This window comes from Ambystoma mexicanum, chromosome 11, assembly GCF_040938575.1.
Source record: "Ambystoma mexicanum isolate Mex_15411 chromosome 11, UKY_AmexF1_1, whole genome shotgun sequence".
Taxonomy (NCBI): domain Eukaryota; kingdom Metazoa; phylum Chordata; class Amphibia; order Caudata; family Ambystomatidae; genus Ambystoma; species Ambystoma mexicanum.
Genome location: NC_090934.1, coordinates 1,177,083,140 through 1,177,103,457, shown reverse-complemented (window position 1 = coordinate 1,177,103,457; position 20,318 = coordinate 1,177,083,140). Strand labels below are relative to the sequence as shown.

Genomic DNA, 20,318 nt, shown 5'->3' with positions numbered 1-20,318 from the left:
TTTCCCTCGAAACACGGATGCTTTCGCGGGCTTCTACATGCCTGGTGTTTGCCTCCAGGATGTGGGCTGGGATGTCTGGTGCCAATACACATCCTGGGTGCCAGGGAGTCTAGGGTGGTGTGAATGCCTGGGACCACCGTGGTCCGTGATAGGTCCACGTATGGTGTGAGTGTTGATGAGCGGATCTCCCATTGGGTCCCCTCCGTTTTGGCGCGAAGGGAACCGTGGATAAGAGGGGGCTGGAAACACCACTACCATGTCGATCTCCTGAGTTCTCACGAACGAAGGAATACAGGAGCCAAGTATCCTGCAACCAAGAGGCTGAACCGAGGAATTGCTGGTGACCCGCTGAAGGACTGCTCCTCTGCACTGCTGTCGCCTTGTGAAACCCTTTTCACCTTAGATCGAACCAGAAGGCCTGTACTGGTACTTCGACCCTTGGAATAGTGGGGACAGCTATTCTCGGCATCTTCACCATCTCCTGCTAGTAAGCCTTCGGAAGCGTCTCTGGGCCATCCAGCAGACTGACCAGCCTACACAGGAGTCTTGCTCTGTAACCGCCGCCAGGTTGTGTAGTATTTCGAGTCCTTGTCACTCTCACACGATTCGTACACTTGGCGTTCCCAGGTCTGAAGTGAGTAGTGTACATTTGGCTCAGATACACACGGCCGCTCCGTTGCCCTGCTGTGGTAACAAACTGTGCGGGTTCCTTCGTTTGGGACGTCTTTTACTCAACTCTGCTGCTGCAGACTCAACACGACGACGAGACGTCCCCTGCTCTTCTGAACCTGCCAGCGACTGAAACTGACGCGGAGAAGCCTGGGTCTGCTTGCATCGGGGACCGGTGAGTAGCATAGCTAGGAACTGGTCGCCCTCCTGCAGGAGCCCATAGCGTTTCCCCGCTGTGTCAAAACAGCACGCCTTTCCGTACTCGCTTTTTCTTACTTACTTCCGTAAGCCCACAGTGGAGGCTGCGCTTGAGTCGCGGAACACTGTTCTTCTTCATTTGTGCTCTAAACTGAACTGCCTGATTTCCCTCGAAGAGACTCCCCTTTTGCCCGTTGGCACCAGCGTGTGCAGGTACTTTTGAGCACAAGGCTCCACTCTTCGTAGGGCTCGGACTTCCTTTTAGTTAGGTGCCTCTGAAGGCGGACTGGGTCTAAGCATTATTTCGCACTGCCTGTTTTCCTTACCTTTTAGGTGGACTACACATTTCGTGCATCTAACGCTTGAGACTTGTTTGTATTTGTATATATATTGTATTGGTATGGTATGTGTTGGTTTACTAGAGTTGTATTGTGATTTCTCGCTACGGTCATTGTTTTAAAGGCCTTGGAATAAATGTGTATATATTTTTAATATAACACCTGTTTGGAGTAGTTTGTAAGTGTCCTTGCTTTGTGTGCTCATTGCGGGCTTTCAGTCACCCTCACCCCTCTTGAGACCTAGTCTTGACCGCCGCGATCGCTACCCTGATTGGTCTGGCTTGTCCAGAGGTTACCCTGTTCCAAGTAATTAGGTTGGCCTTCTGAACTTCTGCGCCGCCAGGACAGAGTTCAGAAATCCATCTTAACACACTCCACTCACTTCATCCGCTCCACTCACTTCGTTCATTAATCCTACATTATCGGTTCAGCCCATATCACCTGTCGCACACAATGTGTTCCGTGCTCCCCATCTGTCCCATGCACTACACCCGTCTCATGTACTCGAGTTGTCTATTCTGTACTTTCCATTTATGCCATGCACTCATACAACCCATGCCATCTGTCTGTGCACTCACTTGTCTCTTGTATTCATCTTTCCATCCTCTTCACTTTATTCCTTTTGTCCACTTTGTTCTATTCGTCCATTGCAATCATTTCATTTATTTCATTAATTTCAACCGCTTTACTGCTTTCATACAATTTATTCTTTTTTATTTGCTTCACTGCTTTGATCTACTTTACTCATTCTATTCTGTTTGTCCTTTTTAGTTTACATCAGAGGTTATTAGTTTTCGATTTCTTGCTTGGATCTTGATGTTGTATTGTTATTTGTTTAATTGTTATTTATGATCTAGTAGTTTGGGTTAGTTAAAATGTTGTTACCCACTGTATTCCACACATCCACATTGATCCTCTTGTCCATTACATTTATTTTGTCCATTTCATTAATTTCAGCCACTTTACTGCCCTGGTACAGCTTATTCTTTTGATCTACCTTCGCAGGTTTGATCCTTTTACTCATTCTATTTTTAGTTTACATCAGAGGTTATTAGTTTTCGATTTCTTGCTCGGATCAAGATGCTGCATTGCTATTTATGGTCTAGCATTTGGCAAAGTCATTGAGATGCTGTTATCGAGTTTGAGTTAGATTGAGTTTGGGGTCGGTTTTAGGGGAAGAGCCAAGTTTTCAGTAATTTGCGGAAAGACATGAGGTCTTCAGTGAGTCGGATGTGTGGTGGGAGTGCGTTCCACAGCGTGGGGGCCAAAGCTGAGAATGATGATCCGCCTAATCTGACTGAGTTTGTTTTTGGTATGACTAGGAGGCCGGCTGAGCTTGATCTTAGAGTACGTGCACGTGATAGGGTTTTAAGTTTGTCTTGAAGATATTGGGGTCCGGTTTTATGCAGTGCTTGGTGAGAAATACATAAGGTTTTGAAAGACATGAACCGTTTTGAATGTGTCGGGAAAAATTCCAGAGGAAAGGGAGTCATTTATGATGGTTCTTGCATGTTCTCCTGCGCAGGTAGAGGCGAACATTTCTTTGAGGGTTGTGGCCGGGCAAGGTTCTAACGGAGAGCCGGATGGTTTGCGGGCAGCAAGAAGTTTGAGAAATTGGTCTGCTGATATTGGACTAAAGGAGTCGAACTTTGGTTGGATAGTGGTCGCAGGCGATGGGTTGGCCGGTATGGAGGGTGGGTTGCCTGGTGGGTGTAAGAGAGCTAGTTTGTTGGTTAGAGATTTTGTTCTTTCGAGAGCTGTGGTGTAAAAGTGGAGAGAGAGTGAGTCGCACAGCGATTGTGAGGGGGTCGGGACGATGGAGGTGCATGATGGTTTGGTGAATTCGGTGATGATTTTGTGAAGTTCTTTGCTGGGGTTTTTACAGTTTAGGATTCGGGAGTTGTAATGGGCTTTTTTTGCTTTTCGGGTTTTTGCCTTGTACTGATGAAGGTGCTGGGCCACGGTGGATCTGCTCAGGGGAGTTTTGTCTTTCCGCCATTAGCGTTCTAGGTATTTATATAGTTGTTTACTGGTCTTCAAATCAGGTGTGAACCATCTAGGGAAGAGGCCATGGCGGGCTGATGGTTTGCAAGAGGGTGTGAGCGGCATTAGTGAGGTGTTGAGCCATGAGTCAAAGTCATGTGCCACACTAAGATGGAATTGTGATTATTAGCATGCGCCACACGGAGAAGGAATTGTGATTATTAGCATGTGCCACACTCGGATTTTGTGAATGTTAGCATGTGCCACACCTAGACGGAATCGTGAACATTAGCCGGCGTCGCATCTAGATGTAATCATGAACATTAGCCGGCGTCTGAACTAGATGGGATTGTGAAGGTCAGCATGTGCGACACTTAGATGGAATTATGATTATTGACATATGCCACACCTAGACGTAATCGTGAACATTAACCCGCGTTGCATCTAGACGTAATCATGAACATTAGCCAGCGTCGGAACTAGATGGGATCGTGAAGCACATCACTGCTCTCTTGCACTTTTCCAGCTTATTCCCACTAACTCACCCCGCCCCCGCCTCCCTTTTTTAGAACCGCCAGGGCACCAGGGGACCACTCCATTGGTGATAGTGCGCGGGACAAATATCCTTTAACATTAACATTTAACATCATGTACCACCATCGGAAGAACTAGGGCAGGAGGAAAGGCTTGATCTTTCCAGAGTGAAGAGCTCTGATACCAAGCCATATGAGCATTTTTCGTGATGTGTTGTTGGAAGGATAGATCCACAATGAAGCCAAATGATTTTGATGAGTGGGCGAGGTGAGGCTTGAGCCCATCTAAATGCATTTCATCCAGCCACCTTTCACTGGGATCCTGCTTCAAGGGGTGGGCTAGGAGTATACATTTGTTCTTGGTGGGTTTAAGTTTTAAGTGGGCACTTGTCATCCATGTCTGAATGGTTGCAAGGCATGAGGGAAGGGGGCCCTTGAACTTTAGGTACAACTATGTATCATCTGCTTACTGGTGTATCACAATGCTGGCGTCCTCGAAGAGCAAGCCCAGTGGATCCATGCAGAGGTGAAAGATGACCGGGGAGAGAATGGAGCCCTACGGAACTGCAACCTGATCCTGCTTTCTGTCAGACAGGTAGGTTGTGAACCATTTCAGGGAGGTGGCAGAGAAGCCCATCCTGTGTAAAATGAGGGTGACTAGTGTGTGATGGTTGACCACGTTGAACGTAGCTGAGATGTCCAGGAGGACTAGCAGCCACAAATCCCCTTCTACTAGTAATCTGAAGGGCATGGTCTACCACCTGGATCGTGGCTCTTTTGGTGCTGCATTTGGGATGGATCGCAGATTGGTAATTCTGGAGTAGACCAAATTGCTCAATGTTTTAAGTACTTGGTTAGCAACTACCTTCTCAATGAATTTGCTGGGTGGTTGGTACACCAAACAGGTAAAACTCATGAAGTTGTGCAATCAGAAAAGTGGCAAGGGTTTGCCTTTGAGAGCATGGGAAAGGTATAAGAAGATAATATGATACAAATGCAGGAAGGCAAATAGAATGCCTAACAATGTGAACCAGCAGCAGCGGGCAGGCTTAAGAGGCGAGGCGTTGGAGGGACGGGCATGTGTCTTGATAGGCCTGGCATTGTGAGGCTGAGAAGATCAGGAGGTAGCAACATTTCCAAGTACAAGAATAATGTGAGAATTGCATAAAAATCATTACCTAATGTGAAACACCCTCTATTGTACCACTGTGTGGAAATCTAAAAAAAAAAAAGTGTGTGCTAGAATGAGTTGGGAGATTCACTCTTTTGAACAGGGATACTCTGTCCTATCTGTCATTCTATTTGCAATGCAATAAAGATGACTCTATACCCGTTGTATCCAAAATCTGTGTCTGCAGTGATTTTTCCTTAACTCTGTAGGTCTTCACCCAAAGCACTCAGGTCGGAGCCATACTGGAGATCCAATCCAAAATCCTCCAGCAGGCCCATATCACAGAGGACACCAATGATCATGCATAATTTGTGTCTTCAATCCATTGCTTACATCATTTGGGGCTCCAATCCATCATTGTCAAAAAGGATGGACTGAAACCTCAGAAAGGTGGTAAACCCATCAGTCAGTAAACCATGAGATGCACCAGTTTCTAGCAGATAATACAGATGGTGAGGGGTAGTAAACCCACTGCCTCCCAAAAATTGCACTAATTTCGCGCCTTGAAACACTTGTGTATAGGCGTGTTACAAATGCCATATCATATCATATATCATCATAACAGAATACAGAGACTGGCACTGGTGGCACAGATTTGTCAGACACTGTTTATGAAAGAAAGGGTGCCGATGGCACAGACTTCAGTAGTGATGGCAGAAGGAAAGTTCTTGGGACCTATCCCAGGAACATGCAGAGTGGAAAAGGAACCAGCCTTCAATGTACAATAAAGGAGGATAGGGCATCATAGGTACAATTGGAGTTGTCAGAGGGACTAGAACATGTGTGAACACTGCAAGCAACCTTGGCTTGAATGCTTCCCACTCTGCTGCAGTGGAAGTTGATATTGGGAAGGATGGCCTATCGATCAAATCAAAAAGTGTTGGGGTCTAGTCTTCAATTTATCATGGTTCTGTAGACCTCTACTGGTGCAAAGACCAGGACGATTCTTCTACTTTTCCCCCTTTCTTACATTAGGTTTTGATATAGAAGCACCTTGTTTAAGGGATGAACGTGCCTTACTCTTACCTGGCTTGTACAGGGGATGGACGACTGAGACCATGCACTCTTGCACAGCTTTGCACAGCGTTAGTTGACAGGACGCACAGTCTTCCTTGTTTTGGTCCTGTCCTAAACAGTATATTAAGTGCTGGTGTGAGTTTAAGATAAACTTCACTCTCTCACTTTCTCTACCAAAAGGGCTTCAAGGTCATCTTGTAGTGGAGCACAGTCTGTTGGACATGACAATGACCAAGTAAAATATCAAAAGTTTGGCTGTTCGAAAAACTCCAGTATATGTAGCTGCAAAAAAAGGAATTAAGATCACAGGGCTGGTTCTGCCCCATGTATATTGTAAGGGTGCAGAAGGAGGAGACTGGCACACGGGTGGCATGGTGATTGCTACAAACTTTTATTGTTCAAGAAAATAAAGAGGAAGCCTAACTTTCCCGCTCTCTAAGAGAGGGGTTTCCGTGCCTCAACTAAAACACTAAGGGTTCTGTCAGAATGTCTGTGTAAATCAATGGTCCACAGTCCTGTATCAAAAACCCTCCTTCTGTCCCTTACACTTAATACTAAACTAAGGGTAAAATAGACCTTCTTGGTCCAGAACAATGACTCCCTTCTTCTGGACTGTGGATAAAAGTTCACCTGCAGGTGTTGTTTTCTTCTTAGGGGAATGGCTCCCTTTGCCGGGTCAAAATTGTCCTTCAACAGAAAATACAAAGTTCCAGTGCTTTTCCTTGGCAGACAGACTGCTTATTTTTAACGTTGTATCAGAAAGTCTTTACAATTCTGATTGCCAGGAGAAAAGACTCCTTTCTCCTGGTATCTGGATTTTACAATTCAACACAACCAGGGGGAATGACTCCCTGCCCCTGGCCTTGGTTACCAGGAGAATGTCTCCCTTCTCATGGTATTTTGGCTTTTGGAGTTCAATACAACAAGGGAGAATGGCTCCCTTCCCCATGTCTCTTCTCACGTGGTTGTACAATTCAACCCCGCCAGGGGGAAGGACTCCTTTCCCGTGGCTTCGCTCTTTGGTTTCACAGTTCAACACCACCAGGTAGAATGACTCCCTTCTTGTGGCCTCTGGGTTACCAGGAGAATGACTCAATTTTCCTGGTATTTGAGCTTCACGGTTAAACAAAACCAGGGGGTATGACTTGCTTCCCCTGGTCTTTCTTTAATGTCCACAGTCCACAACACCAGGTGGAATTACTCTCTTCCCCTGGCCTCTCTTTTATTTATTTTCACAACTTCACCATACAAGATGGAATAACTTCCTTGCCCTTGTCTTCCTTTCACTTGGCTTTGGGGCAACTTGGTTCACTCGCCTACCAAACCAGGCCCCGAGGAAAACAATATGCAAGTCTCCCTTGTGTTGCATGCAGGTCCCAGACCTGTATTTCTCTGCTTCTCGTGATGGTCAGACTTTGTTTACTCTCCTTTCAAATACTGCCACAAGGAAGATTATGGTGTCTCTTCCTGGTTTCTCCTTTTTTAGGTGGGGATTTTCAGGATGTCCCTTAATTATAAAATATCTGCTTTTTGGACTCTCTGGGATATTGTTTGTGAAAGGGGTCTAATGTTGCCACAGATCTGTATGTTTTCCTTCTTGGTGCTCCTCTGCAGTTGCAAGACTCTCTTCTGCCCCCACTGGGTAGCCTGTTAATTCCTGTACCTTTTGGGTTCTTCTTTTTGGGCTGTGGCCAGTCTCAGGGTCGGTTTCCTCATTGCTCAGACCTCTTAGGGCTTCTGCAGGCTTCCAACTTTGCTACAGCATCTTTGCAGCTTGTGTGTCTCTTGTCTCGGTCTTTCGTGGCTCCCGCTAACTTCTCCTTCACTACGGCGGCTATGCAGCGTTTGGCTCCCAGTAGAACGCCAACCCATTCCAGACCATGCAGTCCACCTATCTGCTGAGGTCGAGTTACTGACTTGCCGGTTCTTTGCAGGGTCTGCCAACGTCGTCTTACTGCCTGACAGCGTCCCGGGTCTGCAGGCGCTTGAATTTCCTGTGCAGAAGAGTGGTCTGCAGGTGCTTGAATTTCCTGTGCAGAACAGTTGCTCTGCTCTCTATCCTCCTGGGATGGCTTTACAGCCCGCTTGACCAGGTATGGAGTACTTCGTCCCTTTATATGTTGGTTGTTGAAACAGTTTGATATGAAAGGCTAGAATGTTCATTTGAGTTTCGCTGAGCATTCTTCACTACTACGCACCTCCTCCTCATCTCAGTCTTTCCCACACAAGTCTCCACTGGGTAGTTCCAGCACTTCCTCATCTCAGTGGATGTGTCACTGACTGCCCTACACATGTACATGGGTTGGTTGAGTATAGTATTGGAGTATATATGGTGGGGGGGGGGTCATGAGATGTTGGACTGGAATGGCTATACCGCGTTCTCCCAAGATGTTCTCCCTGATCCCCAGAGGAGGAGTCTCTCTCCATGAGATCCTCTAGCTGAGTACCACCCCCAAGGGCACTATCGGGTAGGGGCCTCACCTCCCTGCCCTCATGGGAAGGGGCTCCCCCTTGGAGACAATGACAACATCTTGGGATTCAGCACAATATACACACATATTGCAATGTCCTAGGGACAGACAAAACAGGACTCATTAAATAACGTTGAAGTGGTTTGCAACATAAATTGGCCCAGTGCTTCAGGTTGACTGGGTAAATGAAAAAAAAAAAAGGTTTCAAAGTAAACTAGAAAGGAGCAATTCACTTCTGAACTTCTCTTCTTTCCTGTGTGGTTCTGGCTTCCCACTTTTCGGTCTTCTCTTTTCCTACTGTTGCTTAGCTCTCTCTAGTCTCTCCTTGGCAGCTGAAGAGCACTCGGATCGCCCTTTATGCACTTTACTCAAGCGCTTCACCTCTATTCACCTAGGTTATCATCTCTGCCCTCCAGATCTGTTCTGCCTTTTTGCTCACTCCTCCCCCTCCAGCTCCTTTCTTCCTCCTTTACTCAATCCTTTCCCCTCCAGCATTCTCGTCCTTTACTCACTCCTCTCCCATTTAGTTTAATTCCTCCTCCTTTGCTCACTTCACTCCTCTCCAGCTCTGTTCCTCCTTTACCTGCACACTCTCCTTCTGTCTCTACTGACCTCTGTTGTTCAGTCAGCTTGTTCTGCTCCAACTCATCTGCTCGCTTGCCTTTCTTGTCTTGCACCATTAACAATGTTCTCCCTCCAACAGCTACACCAAAAGGTGATGGCTGGAAGGTTTAGAATCAATTTCAACCTACAGGAAGAGCTCTGGGCAACCCTCCAGACCATCGTTTTTCAGCCAGCCAAGCCACTACAGAAGGGCAAAGACCATATGCAAATTAGGCTTAGTATCACCCCAAATGGAGCAGCCCAGCCTGAACTGCTAGGTCACAACAGCTGTCACCCCTAGGCGAAACTCTGGCTGCCTTTTATCGTCCCACAGAGTCAGCTGTAGGTTCTGTGAATGCGTGAGCTGTGTGCACAGCCTGTACTGTGTAGGGGTTGGTTACTGCAATTTGCAGTAATCAGCGATTGTGATTAGTTCTCCAATTGTCAGCTCAGCACCATAGAGCAAGTTCTCAAAAGGAGAATATGACATCCTGCCCCCAGATCGCTGCATTTACCACATCAGCTGCTTGCTTCCTCTGTGACACTGCAGGCCTTAGAGACTGTCAGTCATCAACGGGAAGTAACTTGCAGTTTGTCTCGCATTGAACAAGTGTTGTAAGCTTTTTCTTTTTACTGTAGATAGCAATGCCCCGTTGCAGTAGAGTCTCTTGTGAATCCTGCTGCGATGAGTCAACTCTTTGTGTACAAGGTCGGTAACCATCATAACATGGCAACTAATGTGAAAAACAAGCTTGCTATGCTTACGGGCTTTGTTGAGGAAAGGGGTGCTATAGCTCTTGCAGACTTTTCTGAACTCCAGGAATTTGGGTAGGTAGTTACTTTAACATATTTGGTGGGTGATAGTTGTTAAGGGGATGGTTAGGGCGACTGGATGAGTAACGCCTCATTGGATTTGGGGCATTTCCAAAAAACAGGCAGGTTGTTTCTTGTCAAAAGGACCATGGGCATGAGGAAACCTGGTGGTGAGAAGAGAGAAACTTATCGGCTGTTCTGAATTCCCCCTCCCTAGATGGCTATTTCCTTGTCCCCTTGCCGTTGGATGGCTCTTATTAGCTCTACCCTGACCCCCCCCCTTAATTTTGACCTCAACTCTTCCTTCTTTCTAGCATCCCTCCCATTCAGATTACCTACCTCCGCTGACTTGTAGCTCTTGTAGCCGGTACACACATATTGCTTCCAAGGCTGCTGATGGGCAAATGAACCAAGGGACTGATCCTTTTCCTCCTCTGGGTCCTACATCACTTTGTCACAAACACACAGAAAGAGGGTGTCACTCTGGTTCTGAGACACCACTGAGGATGTGACAGCAACTGCAAAAAGCAACGTATGATCCCCTAGTTGCTAACGAAAATGCGTCTATAACAGTCGGAGTGTGGATGTCATTATAAAAGATAAGGATTCTGTCGGAGGAGGCATTCCACTAGAAGCTTCCATATTACAGCGCAAATTTGTTCGCATTACAGAATGTAATTCACTTTGAGGGCTGCCTAATTTGAAAGGAATCCACAGCCATTGCTTAAGGGTAAAACCAGCTTCAGTTGCATTCAAAAGAGATGAAACAGAGGGAGATATTTCTAAATAGGCAAAGTGGGACACTACTCCTGTTTCTTCAAACACTTCTCTTAGTACTCTTTGTACACAAGATGAAGGGCTGACAAAGATTTTAGCCAGTGTGTCCTAAATAATATTTTGAGACGAATATGGTGGGATGGAGGAGCAAGGACAAGTTCCCGACCTCAGTGAACATTGTGCTGCGAAGTCCATAGTCTCCTATCCTCCCTACATCCCACATTACGAGTCCTCATGCTAAATTAAAAATATTGAAAAGGACCATGGTTGGTGCAGGCACATGTTGGAGCAAGGTGCATGTCAGGAATGTCACCCTTATGTGCCCTGACACATTTTTACAATACAATGCTTTGCGTTCAGTGCTCAGGTCCTGACATATTCCCAGGATCACAGCCAAACAAATGAAGCAAAAAGGTACTATTGACTAGGAGTTCAGTAATCACTAAAGTGAGTAACGTGCACTGTCTGTGATATTCCAAGTTACTTAAATAAAAGAGGCTTCATTTTTGTTACGAAAGATTCTTTTCTTTTTGCACCCTCCATAGATTTCAATGGGACACCATTCTTTTTGCTTGTTTTGAACCCTGTTCTAACTTTTTGGAAGTAGGAAAAGCCTTCTCACCTACTTTCCTTGCCGGTTTAGCTCATTCTTATGGGGAAATTGACTAGTCCCTAAGATTGTCAGTACTGCAAGACTATAGCCCTCATTACAGGTGAGCTGGTCTGGAAAAAATGCTGGGAATAACGCTGGTACTACCGGCTCAGGCATTTTTTCCAGACCAGATCACAGTCTGCCGGTAGGGGCAGTGAACTACGGGCAGGCTTGACCTGCAAGGAGTTCAGGGCCCTACCGCCAGAGAATTGCCCCTGTCGCAGGCGCTGGTACTAGTGGTGCCGGTGATAGGGACAAACCCATTCCACAGAGTCCTACAGACTCTGTGGAATGGGAATTTACAGCTGTTGCCGGCACCTTTAATATCGGTTAGGCGAGTTTGCCGGTAACCCGCCGATAGCCCCTGTGGGTTACCAGGAAACTCGCAATGAGGGCCTATGTCTTTCTGTATGAATTCTTGTATTGTTACAATTGCACACATCACCTTACAGTGAAGTGCAGTTAGGATACTTTGTATTCTTATATCTTTTTTATATAATGGCTCTTTTAGCAAGACAAGCTGGTGGTAGCAGTGATGTTTTTACCATTTTTGTGCTCTTTTAATTCTGCAATTTTGCATTTACCATGAATGGCTACTAAAGGTAGCTAACACTCTAAGATAGCTGTGCCACAAGATTGTTTGCTCGCTTGTTCTTTGGCCATACTGTTCTTTGGTCTTCTTCCTCCCTTCTCAGGTCAGGAAATGCCATACATGGAGATCCCTTTCCCAGGAAAAGCTTCGGCTTTCACAGGCTAAGGGGCATTGTGTGTGAGCCAGAGAAGGGGGCTGAGTGTAGTCCCAATCCACATCTTTCCTGCCAGAGAGTCGATTGCTGGGCAGTTGTGATGATCAGTGGTTATCCACGATTTGATAACTACTGGATTTTTGAATGGTGCAGATCATTACCTTTGGTGTTTAGGATCTTGCTTCGAGCCTGGATCTTGGATAAAAGGAGGACTCCTGCGACTGATAAACAGATCATCACTGGAACCAAAACTTCTATGAAGAAGAGCAACCCGCTGATGACCCGAAGACAACCCCTGCAGCTGACCAACATCAACTGCAGTGTTGTCTGGGCGAAGCCCTACTCCTCTGTCCATACCTCAAGAAGGCCTTTGTTGGTGCTTCAACCACTGTACCGGTAGGAAAAACCAATACCGACCCTTGCTTAAGGATCTGTGCATTCTGAGCCTTTCGGAAGTGTCCATGGACCAACCAGTGAGTGACCAGCTCTCTCCTGAGCTACCTTGCAGCAGCCATTGCCATTCCGCGTGCATCCATTCGAACTTGGAGGATCTTCAGCTTATACTACAAGCTGTGTTGGGCCTGCTCATTTTTCGTCCATTGAAGGTCGCCTATTGCCACCTATTGCCGCCTGACCGTGGGCACTTCTGCTGCAATCTCTCTTCTACACTCCCTGGAGGCGTCCTGAGGTCGCCTACACTGCAGAGGTTTTCTCCACTTCTTCACAAAGGTGTTGTATTGGAAGGTGCCTTGAACCATGATTCAAGCACTGCAACTGACCAAAATGAAATAACGTGTAACAAAGTGACCCTGGCCTCCTCGCCCAGATAAAGCACAGAAGAATGAGCCCCAACAAAATCAGATACCTCAAAAGTGGCCTCTCGAGAAATCAAAGTAAGGGGGTAAGTTAACATGTCTGTTTCTAGTCCACCCTGTGGTGTTCTGGTCAAGGATCACCTCATAGGTCTATCCTAGTGTGGGGGGATTGAGAGAACTACTTATCCGAGTCGCAACCACTGGCATCATCCAATCACATAGCCTGAAAACCTACCTGCTAAATGCTAGGGAATAATTCTAGTGTTGCTCAAAAGGGTTTCTTCTGTCATGTATGCATCTGACTACTTACCTATGTAGAACTGGTTTATGAATCATATGCTTTTCAGACTTCTCACAAGAGTATATATGTATGTTTTATAGTGTGTGACAATATTTACCAAGAGGTTTCATTGCTTAGTGTGTATTGTAAAGCCCTAATACATCATTGTATATTGTTTTACTTTACTGTCTAACTAGACAAATTGGTGGTGTTCTGTGTTTTTCTGTGTGGGCTCATTGTAGCCCTATATCACTCTCAGACCCATCCTCAATATAAGCCTTGCTGCTCTGCTACCTCCCTTGATTGGGTTTGGCTAGACTTCATTGTATTTCCTGTTCACCATGATAGGTTAGCTTCCAAAATCCAACCCACGGTTGATTTTGGAAGTCCATCTTAACAAACATTACGTCATTATCTGTAAGAGTCAAAGGACTAAAAAACAGTATACAAACAGTGATTAGCTATTACCAATGTAACTTGAAATTGCATTTCTCCCCATTTCATAACTTACCTTCACAGGAGAGATGTGAAAGTGCTCAAAGAAGCTAAGAGTCGTAATATCAGTCATTGATGATTCCATTAATTCTGTGTTAAGAGCGTCCAAGTCTTTTTGTAGTAATTTAGCCTTCAAAGGAAAAAAAGACAGTCATGAATTTCTACTGTATCTTTTTAGAACTGAATATGGAGGGTTGGCTCCCTGTCAGGTCCTGTCCACATCTATTTAGTTTATAGGCAATACCACCACTAATCTCAACTATAACATGGTGCTTTACAACTTGCTTGCATTAGCTAGTAGCAACAATATGTCAACATCTAATGTAATTGAAGAATATGAATTCATGGATTACTTACTGTTAATCTTCATTACTTCAAAAGTCCATCTCCATGTCCTCCTAGCCCCAGTCTGATACAAATGAGGGTGCACAAGGAACAGACAGACCCTTGTCTGACAAGCACTTAGAAGGAAAAAAAAACATATTTTCTAATTACCTGACTGGCACTGTCCCATTTTGGGTGGGGCCATATTATCCCTATCTGCCCCTCCCCTTCTTGTATATAGCAAGCAGAGTCTTACTTCAATTCACATAAACAGTGTCGGAAAGGGGTGGAAAGGTGACTGGGATGAGGAAGAGGTGGACAACTGGTGCTGAGGATTCAGCAGACTGTAGGATTGCTATGCAAAGAGAACCTTCAGATACATCCCTGATTTGAAGTTTATAATGACACAAGTTGAGGGGGAAATAGAGGTTGTTGAAGAATACATTTCTTTCAGAGACACAACTTTTAGTTCTGGCCAGGAAGCTAATATTCCCCTTGTAGAGCCCCCCGGAATTAAAGGAGACAAGGGGGCACCGTGATGCTTATAGGTCACAGTGATACCCTCTGGCACCCATGACTTATGGTGGCAGCAGAAAGCCTATCCCTTTTTGGTCGGGAGCAAAGGAGACCAGGAATGAATCACAAGATCTGAAAACAGTAGACCTCTCAAGTTAGATTTTAAATGCCTGGCCCATATCAAGAATCTGGAAAAAGGTACCATCAGTGTCCAAGAAATAAGGAAAACCCAGCCAGTGAGACTCATCGAAGTAGAAAATCAAACTTGGGTTGAAAGGAAGGAGGGGTTCTAAGAAACAACCCGTAATCATAGAATACAACATATGGATCAGAACATTACAAGACCCCCTACCTCTTTCAACCTGAAGGCTGACATAATGATCAAGAGGAACCCACCTATAAAATGAGTAATTTAAGGAAAACCTTGGTCAAAGGTTTCAAGGGCAGTCCCTGAAACACCTCAAAAGCAGCGCAAAGATCCCAAGGAGGCTGAATCAGATTGGCTGGAGGATGGTCCGTGAAAAAAGACTAAAATCCATAGGACTCAACTGAATCAATGCCTCTCCGGGGTTCCTAAAAAGCCCTTACAGCGGCATGTTCAACTCTTATGCAGGAAACAGCCTTCTCCAAGGAAAACCATCTAACACAAATTCTAGAATCTTCAACGAGTCACAAGAGAGTGGAGCAAGACAAGAACGCTCACAAAGGAGAAAGAAGTTCAATGCCTGACGTAGCATCATAAAAAAGGTTAAGGGAAACCCAAAATTGATTAAATCTAAGGGCTAGGCAAGTACAAACAAAGAAGGGTAGTCCTTAGAGAAATTCAACATATTCTCACGAAATTTAGAGATTCTTTAATACATGTACAAATGTATTATTGCAAAAACCATTTCAAATTAAACATTGAACACCACATTAGAAATCACTGTACATTATTCAAATATGAAGAGAGGCGTAAGTAGATGACCTCAACAGCAAATTTCAAAGTCACTCTGTCGCAAACAAATTACAAAAATGTATAATGATAAATACAACCACATAAATTACATACAGATAGAACAGGACATTCAGGACCTTGCCAAAAAGGCCCTATTTCAACTCCACCTAATCAAAGGAATTCTTCCTTTCCTCACTTTCCCCAGAAGCTTAATGTCTCTAGAGCTCCGGTTCTGTCTAGATCCCAGTAAAGGAGCACAGTTCCCATTCAGGCATTCCAGGCAAGCAAGGAACTTCACCTCAGTCGGTGGGTCAACAGTGGCAACAAGTCTGGAACAAATGGCATGTGTCTCATTCACAGCATTGCACCCATAGGCTCATATCGCGCTTACATTGGTTTTCATACACTCAACATGGCCGCCGCCAAGTCCATTATTAACTTATAGCACATACTATACATATTGCAGAGGGAGCTACTTAAGCCCCGCCTCCACTGGAGCGCTCACTTCACGTATTCTCTGCTGACAGCGAGTAACGCTACCGGCGATCTCCTGACAGAACCTGTCAAGGAAAAGAAAGTTCAGAGATATTAGTTTCCACAGAAAAGCAACAGAATTCCATTATTTTTAAAAAGACTTACCGAACCGAAGTATTTCCGAAGCGTTTCTTCAGTCAGCTGTTTATTTCGTAGTCTCTGCATCTTCTGTCAGAAGTTCCTTCACAGACGCAATATCTTCTTCGCAGCAGTCTTCATTTGCGGTCGCAGTGCCTTCATTCAGAGGTTTACTCAGCAGACTCCACATCGTCCAAAGGTATTTCATCTACAGCTTTCTGAAAACCTGCAAATTCTGACAAGAATCATTTGAACACCGCAACCTTTCAAGTTAAAAGTTTTCATACCAACGCTCCCCTGTAGAATATGGAGAGTTCCACCAAACATAAACACAGGTGAGAAGGGTGGGATTATCAAAGGCACACTGCTATACAGCAAAATAGAAATTACAGCAATTCTATTGTTATTATTGTCGTTTTCACAGAAAAAGAATCCAAGAAGTGCCCAAATAACAGATCCTCTGGCTGAGAAGGAATTACGCTCCTGCAGAGTCCCAGGTGAGCGTTACACTAGGCTAGACTACTGCAATAGCCTTTTCCTTAATCTAGACTTTTCTTCTTTATGTCCCCTCCAGCTAATCCAGAATGGGGCTGCAAGGCTTATCCTTGGCCTCAAGCCCAGGGACTGCATCCCTCTAGCCCTAAAAGCTCTCCACTGGCTCCCGGTTGCTGCAAGGATCAACTACAAATCCCTCTGCATCATCCAGAAGGCTGTCTGGGGCCAGGGACCAAGCTAACTACAACTTGCTCTCATTAAATACTCTTCCTCCAGATCTTTACGTTCCTCTGGCACCAACTCTCTCTGTGTCAAGCGCTTCGCTAAACAGCATGCTGGTGGCCGATCTCTTTCCTCAGCAGGCTCCCTCCTATAGAACAGCCTCCCCCTTCAACTTCACCTGGAGCCGGATCGCCTCAAATTCCGGAAGCTTCTCAAGACTTTCCTTTCACCTCCTCCTTCCCTCCCTCCTCTGCTAAACCCTACAGTTTGAGATTGGTGACCAGGGCTCTTATGGGTCCTCTTGGGCCCTGGCCTCCCACCCCCAATCGCCTTCAGCATTTGCACACTCTCAGCACTTACCTTAGTACCCACTGGCCTATGCCACAACATGCCTGCACGTATTTGCCTGTCGATCACTCACCTAGGCACTTACAGCTGCTCATGCCCTAGCACTTCCCTCTTGGTACACCTAGCACTTACCCCACCACTCCCTCATCCATTCCCTCTCTCTCTGCACATGCATGCACGATGTGAATGCTCACAAGGCCTAGTACGGCCGCCTCTATCTTTCATTGTTAAATTTGATTTTCATTCCCATGTTTTAGTTTTTTTTCCCCTCCCTGTTGCCCTGTGGGTGCTTTGAAACACAATTTACTTGATGTATAAGCACCTTACAAGAGCACAATAAATAAATAAATACATTGAAAGTCATTTGAAGTTAATCTAGTGGTTTAGCAAAAATTGTAAACCTGACACAGGTTCATTATAGATGTGTCACCATTGACTAATATGTTCTTGGATGTGTGCAAGAGTTCACTCTCTCGTCTGACAAAACAGTCTTGGTGGAATTCTCAAGTCCGATAAAGTAATAACCCAACTTATTATGGGCTGGAATAACAAAGGATATGCAGCCTCAAGACACTTAAATGGCCTGAATGATGACTTACATTGGCCCACACTGTTGAACATGAATGCCCTTTATCTCTGTCGTATGTTTTCTTCCAAGCTTTCCAACATGGTCCATGCAAATTACCCAGCTATATGCAACATAGATTGCAGGTTTTGAACAAGATGGCGGCCGCTTTGGTTTAATCGGTTTTGATACGCCAGTGCTAGCAATCCAACACTAAGTCACAGTACATTTGGTCGAAAAAAAAGATCGAATGACCATTTGGTCGAAACCAAATGGTCGAAAAAAAAATGGTCGAATTTATTTATTTATATGTTTTTTTTGGTTAAAAAAAAATCAATATCTAAAACGGGGAGTTGGGTGGGGGAACCCCGCCAAAAAAAAAAATGTGAAAAAAAAAGAAAATTCGACCATTTGGATTTCGACCATTTGGTGTCGACCAAATGGTCATTCGACCATTTGGTTGTCGACCAAATGACTGGTAACCATCTCATATGACTCCCCTCTTTCCACACAGTCCACAAAAACCATAAAAACAGGAGGATCCAAAACCCGCTTTGGCATTTTATACCGGGAGCCCACAACCAATCCCCCAAAGAAACTGGGGCCAGAAGAGCAGTTTCAAAAATCTCCCTTTGCTTGGGCATCAGGGGGTAAAGATGACCACCACTACTCTTTATTGGGCTGTCCTATAATACGTCCCCCAGATCTGGGAAACCAGCCCCCCTACCCTGCATCTCCTTAGGCAGTATGAGAGTATTATACACAATCCTCTGCCTCGCTCCCTTCCAGAGAAACCTTAAGAGAGCCCTTTTATTCGTATTTATAATTGGGTGTTTATAATGCACTTAATGCGCAGAGATTTCGAAGTGCAGACCCGGGGATCGAACCTGTTACTCCGTGTCGCCTTGCTTCCAAGGCGAGTGTGTTGCAGCTGAGCTATCTTCTCAAGTCTGCTGCTCAGCTATCCTCCCAACTTGCACCCGTACTAGAAAGTCAAGGGGTACCAGCGTCAGGAGCATATCAAACAGGAAAAAAGGAAAAAAGAAATGTAAGCAGTAGCGTCATCTTGATATATTAACTCAGGCCGTTCACAAGAGCGTAATTTTACCCCACCTCTCCAAGTCTCTTCAAAGCTTGTCCGAAAAGTGCAAATAATTTGCCTCAAATAGATTGTGCAGCCTCTGAGAGAGGTACACCCCTAGATACTGAAAGCTCTTCTTATAAACTACAAATTGTAGACTTCAAACATAGTTCATATCAGCAATGCATATTGGCCCCACCGGGAAGGCTACTGACTTCTCCAAGTTTATTTTAAACCCAAATAGCCTACCAAAGGTCTCCAGCCCCCCACAGGAGGGAAGGCAGTGAGCTCCTTAGATCTGTAACATACAGTAAAGTGTCATCCGCGAACACGCTCAATTTATAGGATTGGCCCTGGATCTCCCCCCTCTGATAGATCTATCACAGTCTCGGGAGGATAGCTCAGGAGCAACGTGCTTGCTTTGGAAGCAAGGCGATACAGAGCAACACAGGTTCGATCCCCGGGTCCACACTTAGAAACCTTGGGATATTGAGCACATTATAAATAACCTATCACATCATATCACCCCTGAAATTGGCCGCCCAAGGCTCCATAACCAATGCATACAAGAACAGTGAAATTGAGCAGCCCTGTCTGGTACCTCTTTGTAGGGCAAATGCTGAGGAGTCCTCACCATTTACCATAACTTTAGCAGAGGGGTCAAGTACAGCGCCGCCAACCATCCCATCCATTTACTCCTCCATACCTATCTTTCGCAGTACATCCTTAATAAATGACCAATCCACCCGGTCAAAGGCCTTTCGGGATCCAGGGATAAAACCATGATTCCGTCCCAGCCAACTTCCCAGGATACCAACAGATCCAAACACTTCTGCAGATTGTCGGACCCGGCCTGTTCCAGCAAAACCTGCTTGATCAGGGTAAACCAATTAAGGAAGTACAGTGTCCAGTCTAGATGCAAGGACCCTAGTGAAAATATTTGCATCAACATTTCATAACAAGATGGGCCTATACGCAGAGCATTGGGTCAGATCCTTCCCCTCCTTAGGATCACTGTATTGAGAGCCCAGAGAAAAGAGGGAGGAATATCCCCCTCACTAACACCAATAAAGACTGCTGCCAGGACAGGGGCAAGAAAATCCACGTCCAACTTATAAAAGGCTGAAGTAAAGCCATGCTCACCCAGAGCCTTCCCCGGTTTCATATGTAGGATGGCCCTCTTGACCTACCCCACTGAGATATTGGCCTCCAGGGCATCCCGGTCAGTCGGTCTTAAAGAAGGAAGCTGCAAGTCTTTCAGGTATACCTAAATCTCAACTTCAGGCACCATTCCCTCTTGACTGTACAGGGCTTCACAGAATTCTGCAAAGCACTCAAGAATCTCATCAGAGGCTACCCGTTACTTGATCCTCTTTATTAACAATTTGACCTACCTGCCTTTCCTTCCTTACTGCATGCATTACCCACTTCCTCATAGTATCTCTGCCATGTGAATTTCATGTTCTTATTAACTTGGCCCAGTGATCGGAAGTGCAATTCCTGCTTCTATTCTGAGATCCCACTTGCATCCCATTCAGCCTGTGGTAGTTGTGCCCTAAGAGCTTCAATTTCTCTCTTCAACCTCTATTGCAGTAGATTCCTCTCCCCCTTCTTTGCAGCCCCCTCTGAAATAATGAGGATCCTAAAAGTGGACTTA

At 45.3% G+C, this 20,318-nt stretch overlaps 1 protein-coding gene across 4 annotated transcripts in view; it reads right to left on the bottom strand.

Moving 5' to 3' along the window:
• The window catches only part of VPS13C (vacuolar protein sorting 13 homolog C), a 5,236,720-nt gene that overhangs the window by 821,689 nt on the left and 4,394,713 nt on the right, over positions 1-20,318 (bottom strand). For all 4 annotated transcript variants that reach the window (XM_069624493.1, XM_069624490.1, XM_069624491.1 and 1 more), the window contains one exon: positions 13,578-13,691. In XM_069624493.1, coding sequence (XP_069480594.1) covers positions 13,578-13,691 — 114 coding nt within the window. The remainder of the gene's footprint in view (positions 1-13,577; positions 13,692-20,318) is intronic.